The sequence below is a fragment of the Cydia amplana genome, chromosome 4, assembly GCF_948474715.1.
Source record: "Cydia amplana chromosome 4, ilCydAmpl1.1, whole genome shotgun sequence".
Lineage (NCBI taxonomy): Eukaryota > Metazoa > Arthropoda > Insecta > Lepidoptera > Tortricidae > Cydia > Cydia amplana.
This window is the reverse complement of record NC_086072.1, coordinates 13635033-13647632: the sequence shown is the minus strand read 5'-3', so window position 1 is coordinate 13647632 and position 12600 is coordinate 13635033. Positions and strand designations below refer to the sequence as shown.

Here is a 12600-nt window from a genome sequence, read left to right as displayed (position 1 = left end):
TTGAATCTAGAACTACCATTGTTATATTATGCTTATGGTTAATCTTTCGACTATCTAGGTACATTAGTTCATAGCAGATAGTATTGGTTCATAGCTCATGATAGTGAGGTAATAGGTGTAATAACCTCTCTGTCCCCAATTACCCCAGTTGGTAAAAGCAAAATAGGTAAGTATACAATGTTATCGTTACCTACTTTATTAACCTGCTAGAGCTTTTATCACATTTGCAATGTCAGATTGACTGTTACAGAGTCTCATTAGATTGATTGGATATAATTGTAGTAATGTGGTAGCTACAACTTTACTCGAATATACAAATTTATGGTTATAGAAATAATGCAAATTTTGATGACGTTATTTTTGTATACAAATTTGAAGTAGGTACTTGTTTTATATATTCCTACTAGACCATATTTTTGAACGCTGTTAACCATATTTATGTATCAGTACTAGCAGTAGTTTTACAATCTTGTAAGTGACATATACGTGCATTAATTGTTATATGTGTAATTGTGTAGCTATTAGTTAGTAGTAGGTATGCTAGAACTGTGCCTCATTAAATGTGCCGCAGTTATGTTAACTGTGACGCTAGTGATTTTACATTAGACTTGCTATTCGGAGATGTGCTTGTAATAAATAATTTACAAAAAAAAATATAAATACATGTTACACAGAACTGGACGTCTTATATTTTTTGTTGTTGGATTCCTTCCTACCTCAGTGACAAAGTATGACAGCAACCAACGCAACCACGTTAATTTTTGACGGTTTTGATGGCGCCGCCTTTGTATTTGTCAAGTTTTCATTTCAAATCGACAAGGTTGTAAGACTTGTAAGTAGATTTCCCTATTGCGCATTTTATGGGCAGACTATGCAGTCAGTTAACTACATAGGTCTATTCAAACGTTCAACCAACAAAGTCTACTAAGGGACCTAACTTTGTTAGCAAAGGCAAACATTTATCGAATTAGATGAGCTACCTAAGCTCTCTATCAATATAGAGTAAAGTCTAAGAAAAAAACGTAGTTCCGTAGTTTGATAGCCGAAACAGATGGGAGCTGTACAGTACAGCGCCATGTTATGTGGTCACTGGATTGTCAAACGTCAACTTTTGACGACCAGAGTTACCGCATAATGTACGGAAAGTGCCATCTACGAGGGGTGTTCAAAATATTCTCGGTATGAGAATGAAAACAAACAAGTACGAAAAGTTTGATATTTTTATTTTTCAATATACTCCCCCCCTATGTTCATACACTTAATAGATCGATCAATTATTTTTTTTAATCCTGCATAAAAATATTTTTTATCTTTGGTGTAAAAATGCTCCTCCACTGCCGCCTTCAATGCTTCATCATCGGAAAATTTATTTCCACGCAGATCCTTTTTAAGATTGGGGAACAAAAAGAAGTCGCTGGGGGCTAAGTCCGGACTATACGGTGGGTGAGTAACAGTTTCAAACCCACATTCAACAATAGCTGCCTTGGCAATATGAGCAGTATGGACGGGGGCGTTGTCATGCAGAAGCATAACACCTTTGGTTAACTTTCCTCGCCTCTTTTCTTTGATTGCATCCTTTAATTGACGTAGAATGTTAGCGTAGTACTGTCCTGTGATATTTACACCTTTTTCTTTATAATCGATCAGTAATACTCCTTCACAATCCCAAAATATCGTGGCCATGACCTTGCCAGCTGAAGGGATGACCTTGAACTTCTTGGGATGAGCTGAACCCTTAATGTGCCACTGCATGGACTCTTGTTTACTCTCTGGGTCATAATGATGAACCCAGGTTTCATCTCCAGTAACTATTCTTTGCAGCACCTCATCAGGATTTTCACCGCACAGGTCAATAAAATCGGAACAACAAGCTACACGCATGTCTTTTTGAAGCCGAGTCAGCATTCGCGGAACCCATCTTGCACTTACTTTTGACATATTAAGATGGTCATGGATAATATCATGTACGGTACCAATAGAGAGATTGGTTACTTGTGCTATAGATTTTACCTTCACTCGACCATCTTCCAATATAAGTTTTTCCACTTTATCAATATTTTCTTGTGAAGTAGCTACTACAGGCCGGCCAGGTCTAGGGTCGTCTTCATCACTCTCCCTTCCACGTTTAAACTCGCTTGACCACTTTTGAATGGTAGATAAAGAAGGAGCAGACTCACGGTAAACACAATCCATTTCCTCTTTTATGGTTTTTTGATTTTTACCCTGTTTTGTCAAGAATTTTATCACGCATCGATGTTCTAATTTAGTTAACATTGTCAATTCGCACATGATGTTCATGTTTGTTCAGCAATTGCAGAAAAACAAAAGACAATCTCGGTTCGAATTATACTTTTTTTTAATGTCAATGAATAAACCTTAGCGGCCAGTAACGAAAGAAATTTTAGAAGAGGTCGTAAGATATCAATACCGAGAATATTTTGAACGCCCCTCGTATATCACCTGCCAAATTCGAGGCAGGAATTCGTCTTTACCCCTCTTACGCAATTATTGTACTTTAAGGTACCTATTTAGTCTAACACCTAGTCGTGTGGTTTGAATTGTTTACACGTTATAGGACCTAAATATTTTTATTTATACTACGTCGGTGGGAAACAAGCTTACGGCCCGCCTGATGGTAAGCAGTCACCGTAGCCTATGGACGCTTGCAACTCCAGAGGTGTTACATGCGCGTTGCCGAACCTAAATAAAAGTATGATGTAAAAAAAAACTTGGTATCTCAGGTATCTGATAAATATATATTCTTATTCCGTTACAAAGGTAAAAACACTTAAAAAGTAGGTACATATACGATTTCATTACTAGTCGGATATAATTTAAAAATTTAATTTGATGTATATTATTGTAATCGAAATTTGGCCGGAACAATAATACCATTCATAACATTCTACTGATTCTATTAAATCAGTAGGTCAAGTCACATTTTTCGTTGTATGTACTTAATCAATATTAAATTGGTTCCTACCAAAACAGGCAATCTTTTAACCTTGAAACATCGAGATAAGGTAATTTTGTCCAATAAAGTTACAGTTTCCTTGCCACACGTCACATAATGATTAATTACTTTTACTTATTATAAAAACGTAATATGAACGCAATAACGTTGGAAATGTTAACCATTTCTATCAATTAAGCATTCATTGGTTTCAGATATATGTACAATTGTACATACCTGGACACAATATGAATTGTCATTCATTTAGATTGAACATTTTATCTGGTAGGTAGGCGCAAAGCAAGCAAACTCAACTCTCATAAATTCCCATTAAGACGAAAATCAATGACCGCGCGCGACCGCTCCTCTATACTAACGACACTAACGTCCCTGCTTTTCTCTCTGGATATTAACATTTAGATTTTATAATTATTTAAAAAATCAAGAGCTTTAAAAAATTGTATGAAGTTTATTTTTCGCTTTTAATTCTTGAAATAATGAAGGGTATCCAGAAACGTAAATAGGGACTACATTTGTATGGAGAGGCTGTCGCCCACTATCCTCATATGGTGTTATTCATAAACGGCTGCCAACTTAATCATCTGTCGTTATGCCATAGAGAGGGACAAACGACGATCATCAGCTGATTAACATAACAGACGTTTATGAATAACGCCGTTAATGCTTAATCGGACCATGGTTACTAGTTACTCTAAAAAACGCGCTTTGGTTATATGTTTTCCTGTGGTTTTCCTCCACCGGCTTGATTCGACCTCGTTATATCAAAAATACAAGGAAAAAGTGACTTGGAAAAAAACTGTAAGGACTCGAGATAAGTTGATTTGTACCTATAGTTAAAAGTAGGTAAACTAAGTATAGATTATTAAGCCTTGTCATGTCTACATTGCAGACAAACTGTTATGACATTTTTAGTTGGAATTATGGTCATAATGATGATGATAATGGCGATATTACAGAACGATGTGACAAATCGTTTTCAACGTCAGATTCTTTGAATGAAGGTTTCACAATTAGTGGTTATTTACAGAACTTGACAAGCATTGTAGCTTTATCATAAATTAGGAGCACTGAGTAGTTACTACAAACTAAAACTTAAAGTAAACTGTGATATAGACGTGCATTTTGACAAGCAAATGTGCTCTATGCGTGAACATATTAATATTGTAATGAAGAATAACGATAAATTGTTATAACAAAGAGGTAGAAACAAAATAAACCTAGGTTACGACAAAATTGACATACAACTTGTATGAATAACAAGTGTTCGATAAATGCCTCATGTTTAATACTTTCTACAATTAATTAATGTAAATTAAGAGCAGGCAGCACGTTATACACAAATGTGTTCTGGTTACATTGACTAGAATACTGAACATTTCTACTTTCCTTTCTGAACTAAACGTTCCTAACATCAAGTTCCTCGGTAATACGTGTACAATTATAGGCCCTCACTTACTTAGTAATATTGCTATATTATAATTTATATGTTATAAAAAAACGATACAAATTTTATATAAAAATACCAATGATGCCAATGATCATTTTTTAGATGAATACGAACAAATCTCTTCTATTAATATCATACAATCTTCTATCATACAAATATCACATATCTGGCAAAATACAATTTCTTAGCATTTAAAACCCTATTATACAATCTCTACACCGACAGAAGCCTGCGGGCCGTAATTTAACTAGGTGGGGTACGTCAGTATTATAAATAGACTAAAATTGAATAAGATCTTCGGGTTCCTGCGATCGGCTGCTGTCGCTGTTCACGTGTGGCTGTGGCTTGGGCGAGGTCTTGCGGCGCGGCGGCACGGGCGCGTCGCCGAGGATGCCCGCCGTGCCCCGCAGCCGCCCGCTGGCCGCCAGCGCCTGCACGTCGGCGCCGACCTCGCGCCGAAAGGGGCCCGAGGGGCATAGCCGGTGCCGCGCCGGCGGACTCGGCGCGCAACTCGCGTTCAACTCACCGCTGTCGAATATCGACCCCTCCACGGCCTCGATATGACTTTTGAACAGCGCGGACGTTTTGCTCCTTTCCAGGGAGAAAATTTTCGTATCACTTTTGTGTTCGTCACTATTTGCTACGGTGTAAAAAGTCGACTTGTTCGTGCGTAAGTGTCTGTGCGCGTTCGCGTCGGACTTGCTCCGCTCGAGCGTGAACGCGCTGCCGGTGTGCAGGTGGCAGCTGAAGGAGCTGGTGTTGACGGTGCAGGCGGGGGCCGTGGAGAAGGGCACGGCGGGCGCCCAGAGACACGCGCCCTCGTTGCGCGGCACTAGTAGTAGAGGGTCCTAAATATTTGGAAACCCGTTATATGGTGCAACCGCAGGTTGTCTAAACCCAAATTATTTTTCGCAAATTCGTCACGAGTTTAAAGGAAACTTTATAGAACTTATTATGTTTGCCGAGCCGCCACTGCTAAGTGATATATTTTTCTCTTTTTTATTTACCGAAAAATTAGTGATTTACTTTTTTGTGAATTATCACAGTATTGAATTAGAATATGAATTATTGTATTCTATAATTAAAAGCCCTGTAACGTTAAGATAGATAACTCCAGGATAACCAAAACTTACATACCACACCCAGGCACAATTTTAATGGCCTTGTAACAATTACCTTATCAGGCTATTATAGTCCATACGTATGACTAGAAGAGAAATCCAGTATCCTGGTTGGACCATTTTGACTGCTAATTATTTTATAGTTTTACTAGATTCCAATGGCGTTGCGTGAAATATGTCGATTAGGAGGAGGAGTTAACTTTCATAAAGTTACATAAATCTAAAATGAAGTCTAACCTTGCCAGTAATAGAGTATATTTTGGACTGCAGGGTGTGCAGGCGCTCGCGCAGGTACTCGTAGGAGCACTCACGCAGCTTGATGACCCACTGCACGACGTTGTCCTCGGCGCGCGCCGCAAACAAGTGTCGCTTCTCTGGCTCGTCGCTGCAAATTCAATTGCTTTACATAAGGATAGTTTATTTTTCAAGTAGGCATATTACAATGCGCTTATGAACAGAGACTAAAGCTATGCTGGCTCTAACCCTACACTTCTGACCCGAGAAGGTTAAAATTCCTTCTAAATTGTAGGAGGGTATCCCAAAATGGGACCAGCAACAAACTCTGCAGGAAACATCTTTTCAAAAAATTACATCTTATAATTAAAGTGGGTTTTCTATGTGACTGTACAGCACAGCACAGTTGAGAAGAAGAGCAGTCAGAAATTGGGAATCTCAATGAGCCACAAATTAATGTTTTTTTCTGCGTCAGAACTCTTATTTTTTGGGAGGCTTGAAGAGCTGCAATTTTATTGGCAGGCTTAGAAAAATACATAAGCAAAACATTTTGTTTGTACTAACGGGGTCGCGTCATGAAAAAGTTTAAAAAACACTGGTCTAGAATGTATAACCCCTAGATACCCCAAGATAAATACTATCTCTTGTGTATAAGCAACATTAGCCATATTAATAAAAACTTATGTATTTTAAAGATTAAAAATAAATTATGTAGGGATTTCATGTACTTGGTCATCCAAGTAATAGTCTAACTTTGATAAATTGTACATTGCTAAATATTTTAATTTACTTACATAAAGGATATAGAAAACGAAAATGATATATTTGGTCCATGCTCCATCTGAATAGATGAGTTCTCCATAACAAAGACACCAGCCGGATTCTTTGTATCAAACTTGCCCATCTCACTTATTTTGAAGTAGAACAAGTAATTGTTGATGAGCCGAAACCACCTCTCCTTGAACACTGAAAGGTTGATTAATGACTCTAATTACTAAAACAAATCATAATCATAATCTTTATAAAGAATATTTGACTAAGGTTTTTTTATTTATTATTTTTGGCTTTTATTTTGGAGATACAAACAAATACAATCGGATTACGATGTCACCTGGAAATGGTTAATTAGAGATTGTGGTTGCAAAACCATATTGCAAGTTGCTTTAAGTCTTTCAATATAACTTTTCAACACAGATGGTAACATTGACAACGGAACTTTGTCCTCGCGTACTAGGAGAAGACTGAGGAGATCCTAGTAAAATAAGTAGCATCTTTACCTGCTTGATTGCGATAACCCCCATTGGAGACCTTTTTGTAGTTTAATCTCCCTTCAATAACACAAGGCTGGTCGCTCAAGTGAGCGAGCTCACGGACGTTGCATTTCATGAGGACACGCAGGAGAACACCACTCTCAGCTATAGTTACCCTTCAAATACTATTTTCATTTTATTTGAGAAATGCCAGTATTATAGTAATTCAGAAAAAGCGTTTAGGCTATGTTTTACATTACATGTTGTTCTAAATTTTCGTATATTTTTATAGATGATTGCCCTCTGAAGTATGAAATGAATTTGATTTGACACTCCGTTGATTTTTTTTTTTTTTTTTTTTTGGATTTTATGGCCTGGTTACGAGACCTTTAAGCCAAGTCTTTATTTTTATTACACTGCACTATATATTAAAGTTTTAACACTGTGTTTTTAATGTATTTGTAAATTGGTTGGTACGTTTGAATGTCTTTTAGTAGATTATTAAGCGGCGGCGGGCGGGAGGAAAAATCACTATCATTTTTACACACTTCACTTAATTCACTGGCAAGCACTAATCTGTCAATAAGGAACTTTTGACATTTAAATAAAAGGTGGTTAACGGTTCCTTCTTCAGCTTCACAGAAAGTACAGATATTGTTTTGTATTATTCCTAGCCTGGCAAGGTGTGAGGGTGCAGTATTGTGTCCATAGCGCAACCGGTTTATAGTAGTGATAAAATCTCGACTGGCTTTTTGCAGGTTATTATACCATGGTTTGGTAGGCAGACTTTCCTGAATGCTTCCGTACCATCTTCCTTTTCCTTGGTCTTGATCTTTGCTCCACATTTGTTCCCATAAATTGTTTACAGATATATTTATACATGACAAGTAATCAGACATAGGAATGTACATAGCCTCGCTAACATCAAGGGCGTTTATACCCCTGAAGGCAACACTATCCGCTGTTTCATTGCCTGTGATTCCTTTGTGAGAAGGAACCCACATAAATGAAACATCTACTCCTTTAAGATGATACTTAAATAACAATTCTTTAATAGCATATAAAATGAAATTAGTTTTAAAATGAATTTTCAAATGTTCCAAACCTTGAAGCAAACTTAAAGAATCACTTATTATTAGAAAATATTTACAATTATTTACATTACCAATTCGCAGAAGGGCCTGATAGACTGCATATGCCTCTGCAGTAAATATGGTACATACTTTCTGCAGAAGAAAGCTCTGAGTAAATTTACATTGAGGATCATAAATTGCACTACGCACATAATCCAGACCTTTGCTACCATCAGTATAAATAGTGTAGTAATTATTATCAGAGAGGAATTGTAACATATCTACATTACTATTAATAGAATCAAGTATTTTAATTGGTTGCATTATGCTTTTGTAATAGGAGGAATAACATGGCCAAGGATGCTGCTTTCTAATTTTAATACAATTATTTTCAATTTCCAGAAAAATGTGAAACAACATTGGAGAGTTGCCAAGAAGGAGACCCTCTCCAGTTGCCAAAGGACCAGACACATTAACTCGGTGAGGTAAAATCTTGTTAATAATGTTTGTGTTATTAGAATATAATAACTTGAGGCAATATCTTTCAGCAAGAATTAGGCGTCTTAAGATAAGTGGCATGATATGTGTCTCAACTTCCATGGCCCTTATAGGAGTTGAGCACATTGCTCCAGATATAATTCTCAGAGCCCTGTTCTGCAGAATATCCAATTTTTTTGCATGTGGACTATTTATATATGCCATAGCACTATAATCAAAATGGCTCCTAACTATAGCTTTATATAAAACAGATAGAATCTTGGGATCAGCACCCCAAGAGACACCAGCTAGACATCTTAATATATTTATACCTTTCAAACTGTTCTTAGAAATATATTTTACATGTTCTTCAAAAGTCAGCTTTTGATCAATGATGACACCCAAGAATTTTTTGGATCTTACTCTATCAATAGACTCCCCACTGTACATAATATTGCAAGTTGGATCATCATCACCAAAAATCATTAAGCTGCTTTTTGTGGCATTTATCTTTAAATTTAGTCTATTGCTATAATACATACCTAATTGATCTAAGGCTCTATTTAGGTTATTTATGGCAATCTGCAAATTATGGTTACTACTGTACAAAACAATGTCATCAGCGAATTGGAGAATATTTACATTACTAGTATCTACATATTTACAAATTTCACAAGTGTACAAGTTGTACAGTAATGGTGAAAGTGTGGCACCTTGCATAGTGCCTTTAGAAGTTGTTCGAGGCCCATGTAAAATATTATTGTATTTAACAAATAAGGTTCTATTGGTTAAAAAATTATATATCCACTGGCATAGTCGGCCAGGTATACCAACATCAGACATAATATTGACTAGGATAGCTGGGTCAACATTATCAAACGCTCCTTGAACATCAAGGAAAACACAAACAGTGTGTGACTTTAAATTATTTGACATTTTCAGGTCGGAGACGAGTGAAATGAAACTATCAGCGCAACTTCGCCCTCGACGAAAGCCGTACTGCAAATATGGAATGATACCATTAGCCTCCACAAACCAATCTAAACGGACTTTGATCATGTTTTCAAATAATTTACCAAGGCAAGACGACAAGGAAATTGGACGATAGGAACTAGCCTGTTCTGGAGATTTATCTGGTTTAAGTATTGGAATAACACACTGTGATTTCCACGATTCAGGAATAATTAAATTAAGCCATAATAGATTAAGAACATCAAGAAACAACTTCTGGGCAGATACATGAAGCTCTTTGATTACAATATAAGGAAAATTATCTAAACCTGGACTCGTGTTACGTCGGGAGCGTAGACTTGTAATGAATTCGTTCCAAGTGAATGGTTCCATTAAAAACTTTGAATTGCTATTGTTATTATTGCTGTTAAAGTAGCTAGGTAGAGTACTAGAATCTTTTAAATTACTGTCATCTGATAACTTATCTAAAAATGGAGAAATGAATTCGTCCTTATATGATCTAATATTGGTCTTGACACCTTTAAACATTTTAACCATATTCCAAATCTTGCTTATAGGGGTAGTTCTGTTAAAAGAATGACATAAGTTATTCCAACCAATTTTCTTTTGTTCTGAAATAGTTCTTTTTTTCAGTGCATCTAACTTTTTATAATTTATGTAATTTTCTATGGTTGGATCACTTCTGTACAATTTCAAAGCATTATAGGATGCTATAACATTCTGCTCACAGATCTCATTCCACCAAGGTGTAGGAGGTCTGCTAGCAAAATGAGCAGATTTCGTAAACTTTGGGATACTTTTATGCATAAGGGCATCAAGACGATTGCAAAATTTAGTATAAGTGGCAAGTGGATCATTAACATTTACTGAAAAATCCTCAAACATGCACTTAGAAAGTTCATTATACTTACGCCAATCAGTTCTTTTGTACACAAATTTTTCAACAGGAGCATTAAATTGATACTTTATAGCAATCAAAGATATAACGGTTATGGCGGGGTAATGGTAACTACCCATACAATCATCATGTACAGACCATTCACACAGAGGTGCCAAGGAATCACTAGTAAGGCTGACGTCAATAGCTGAAGGGTTAGTTCTAGGGCGGTTCACTGTAGTAAAACTACCATCATTTAGGATACACAATTCACACTCATCAATAACGTCGTATAGATCTTTACCCCGACCTTTTGTTGATAAGCAACCAAATGCAATATGGTGAGCGTTAAAATCTCCTCCAATAAAGATAGGTTTAGGGAGGTCTCTGATAATATTGCGCAGCCTCCTTAACCTAATGTGCCCATTAGATGGAGGACAGTAGACGCATAAAACAGTTAAATTACCGCGTTCGGTAGATATAGAAACAGCTATAGTTTGAATGTCCTCATAAAAGGTTGTATTTAAAGTATTATATTTCAAGTATGGTTTAATTAATATTGCTACACCATTGTGAGGATTTTTAGACAATCTGTAGTGAAGATTATAACCAGGAATTCTAAAATTGTGATGTTCTTTAAACCAAGTTTCATTGAGTAAACATACATCAATGTTTTTTTCTTGCAGAAATTTAATTAATAAAGGCTTTTTACTATTGGCACTTTGAATATTAAACTGCGCAATACTTAACTGAGATTCTCCGGAGGGACTTAAATCCATTATGAGGACAAATTTTTAATTAACCTATCTTTTATGGATGCCGTGGTGATCGGCGCAGGATCAGGATTGTTGCCCAGCTCTATCAGTGTCTGTACCAGGGCCATTAGTACATCTTTATCACCGATGATCTGGGCTTTGAGATCCATAGGCTGGACCTGATTTACAACCTGTGGAGCAGGTTGATTATTTACATATTTATTCACAGTATTTACATTTTTATTTACAAGTTTACTATTTACAAATTGTGCAGGTTTTTGCAATGGCTTGTTTTGTTGTTTTGGCGATGGCAAGGAGGGATATTCAGTTTCAGGTATTTTAGTTTGTGCTAGGCTAGCATAAGTAATTTTGTTTTTCTTTTCTAATATTTTTTTAATCTTAATTGGACATTCTTTTGATATAGCCAGATGAGGACCACTGCAATTAATGCAGGAGATCTCATTTGGATTACTACATTCTTTGTAAAAGTGTTCACCTGAACATATAGAACATCTTTGCTTGCCATTGCATACTCGAGCAGAGTGGTTAAACTTGAAACATTTGAAACATTGTTGAAGTGGCGGAATATAATCGAATACTCTATAGGAAAATAGATCATATTGCACATTGTCCGGTAATACATTGGATAAGAACGTTATACTGACTGTTTGCAGTGGAACACGATCTTGTCCTACTTTCTTCGTGAAGCGTCGTACAGCTATAATTTCGTAAATAGAGCTCAATTTACCGTATAGATCCTTGTTTGAAATGTTAGCTGGAACAAACCTTATAATGCCAGTCTTCTCAATTTGCGTTGCACTTATGTATGCCTTCATTTTATTTAGTTCTAAAAACGCAGAGTTGTTTAGAAAGTTATTGGCCGTGTTGTACTGTTTAAAAGATACTGCGATTTTATTAGCATTTACTCTCTGTATTCCCGTCACACCTTTAATGCCATTAGTAAATATATGGTTTAAATAAATAGGGCTTTTATTCCCTAGTCTCTCCTTGGGGTCAATGTGTTCCACAAACACTTTAAAATTAGTTGTGGTCGAGTTTTCAGGAAATTGTCTTTTATAGTTCGGTTTAAAATACGGTAAGTATGCATCAGACCGCTCACCGCCGCCGCCATCGTCCTGGAGTCCATCGCCGCCGCCTTTGGAGCGCTTGTGGGAGGTGGGCGGGTTATCCCCGCCCCCCTCGTTACCAGTCATTGCTAAAAACTACTGGCAGTAACTATGTACAAAATTATCACTAATATATACAAATTTGACTAATTTACACAATTATTTAAGAATTTTAAAAGTTGGAGCGAAAATTTTTCAAGTTCGTTGTTTGAGTTCCCGCCGAAAAAAAAAACAACACTCCGTTGACAGTGACGTGCAGTGTTGTCATGTTTTATTTACAAGTACATTTAAAT

General features: G+C 36.5%; 1 protein-coding gene across 1 annotated transcript; it reads right to left on the bottom strand.

The window, feature by feature from the left end:
* Nucleotides 1-4540: 4540 nt before the first annotated feature.
* Nucleotides 4541-7277, bottom strand: LOC134647642 (uncharacterized). The gene is made up of 4 exons (XM_063501997.1): nucleotides 7054-7277; nucleotides 6571-6742; nucleotides 5780-5927; nucleotides 4541-5269 (listed from the first exon to the last, which is right to left on the bottom strand). Exons 1-4 carry the CDS (start codon nucleotides 7160-7162, stop codon nucleotides 4700-4702), a joined length of 999 nt encoding a protein of 332 aa, XP_063358067.1. The 5' UTR covers nucleotides 7163-7277; the 3' UTR covers nucleotides 4541-4699.
* Between the last annotated feature and the right edge of the window lie 5323 nt (nucleotides 7278-12600).

Coding starts and splice junctions, on each gene's coding strand:
- LOC134647642 (XM_063501997.1), bottom strand. CDS start 7,162: ATGAAATGCAACGTCCGTGAGCTCGCTCACTTGAGCGACCAGCCTTGT. Junction 5,928..6,570: donor TCGTTTTCTATATCCTTTAT/GTAAGTAAATTA, acceptor TTGAATTTGCAG/CGACGAGCCAGAGAAGCGAC. Junction 5,270..5,779: donor TATACTCTATTACTGGCAAG/GTTAGACTTCAT, acceptor CCAAATATTTAG/GACCCTCTACTACTAGTGCC.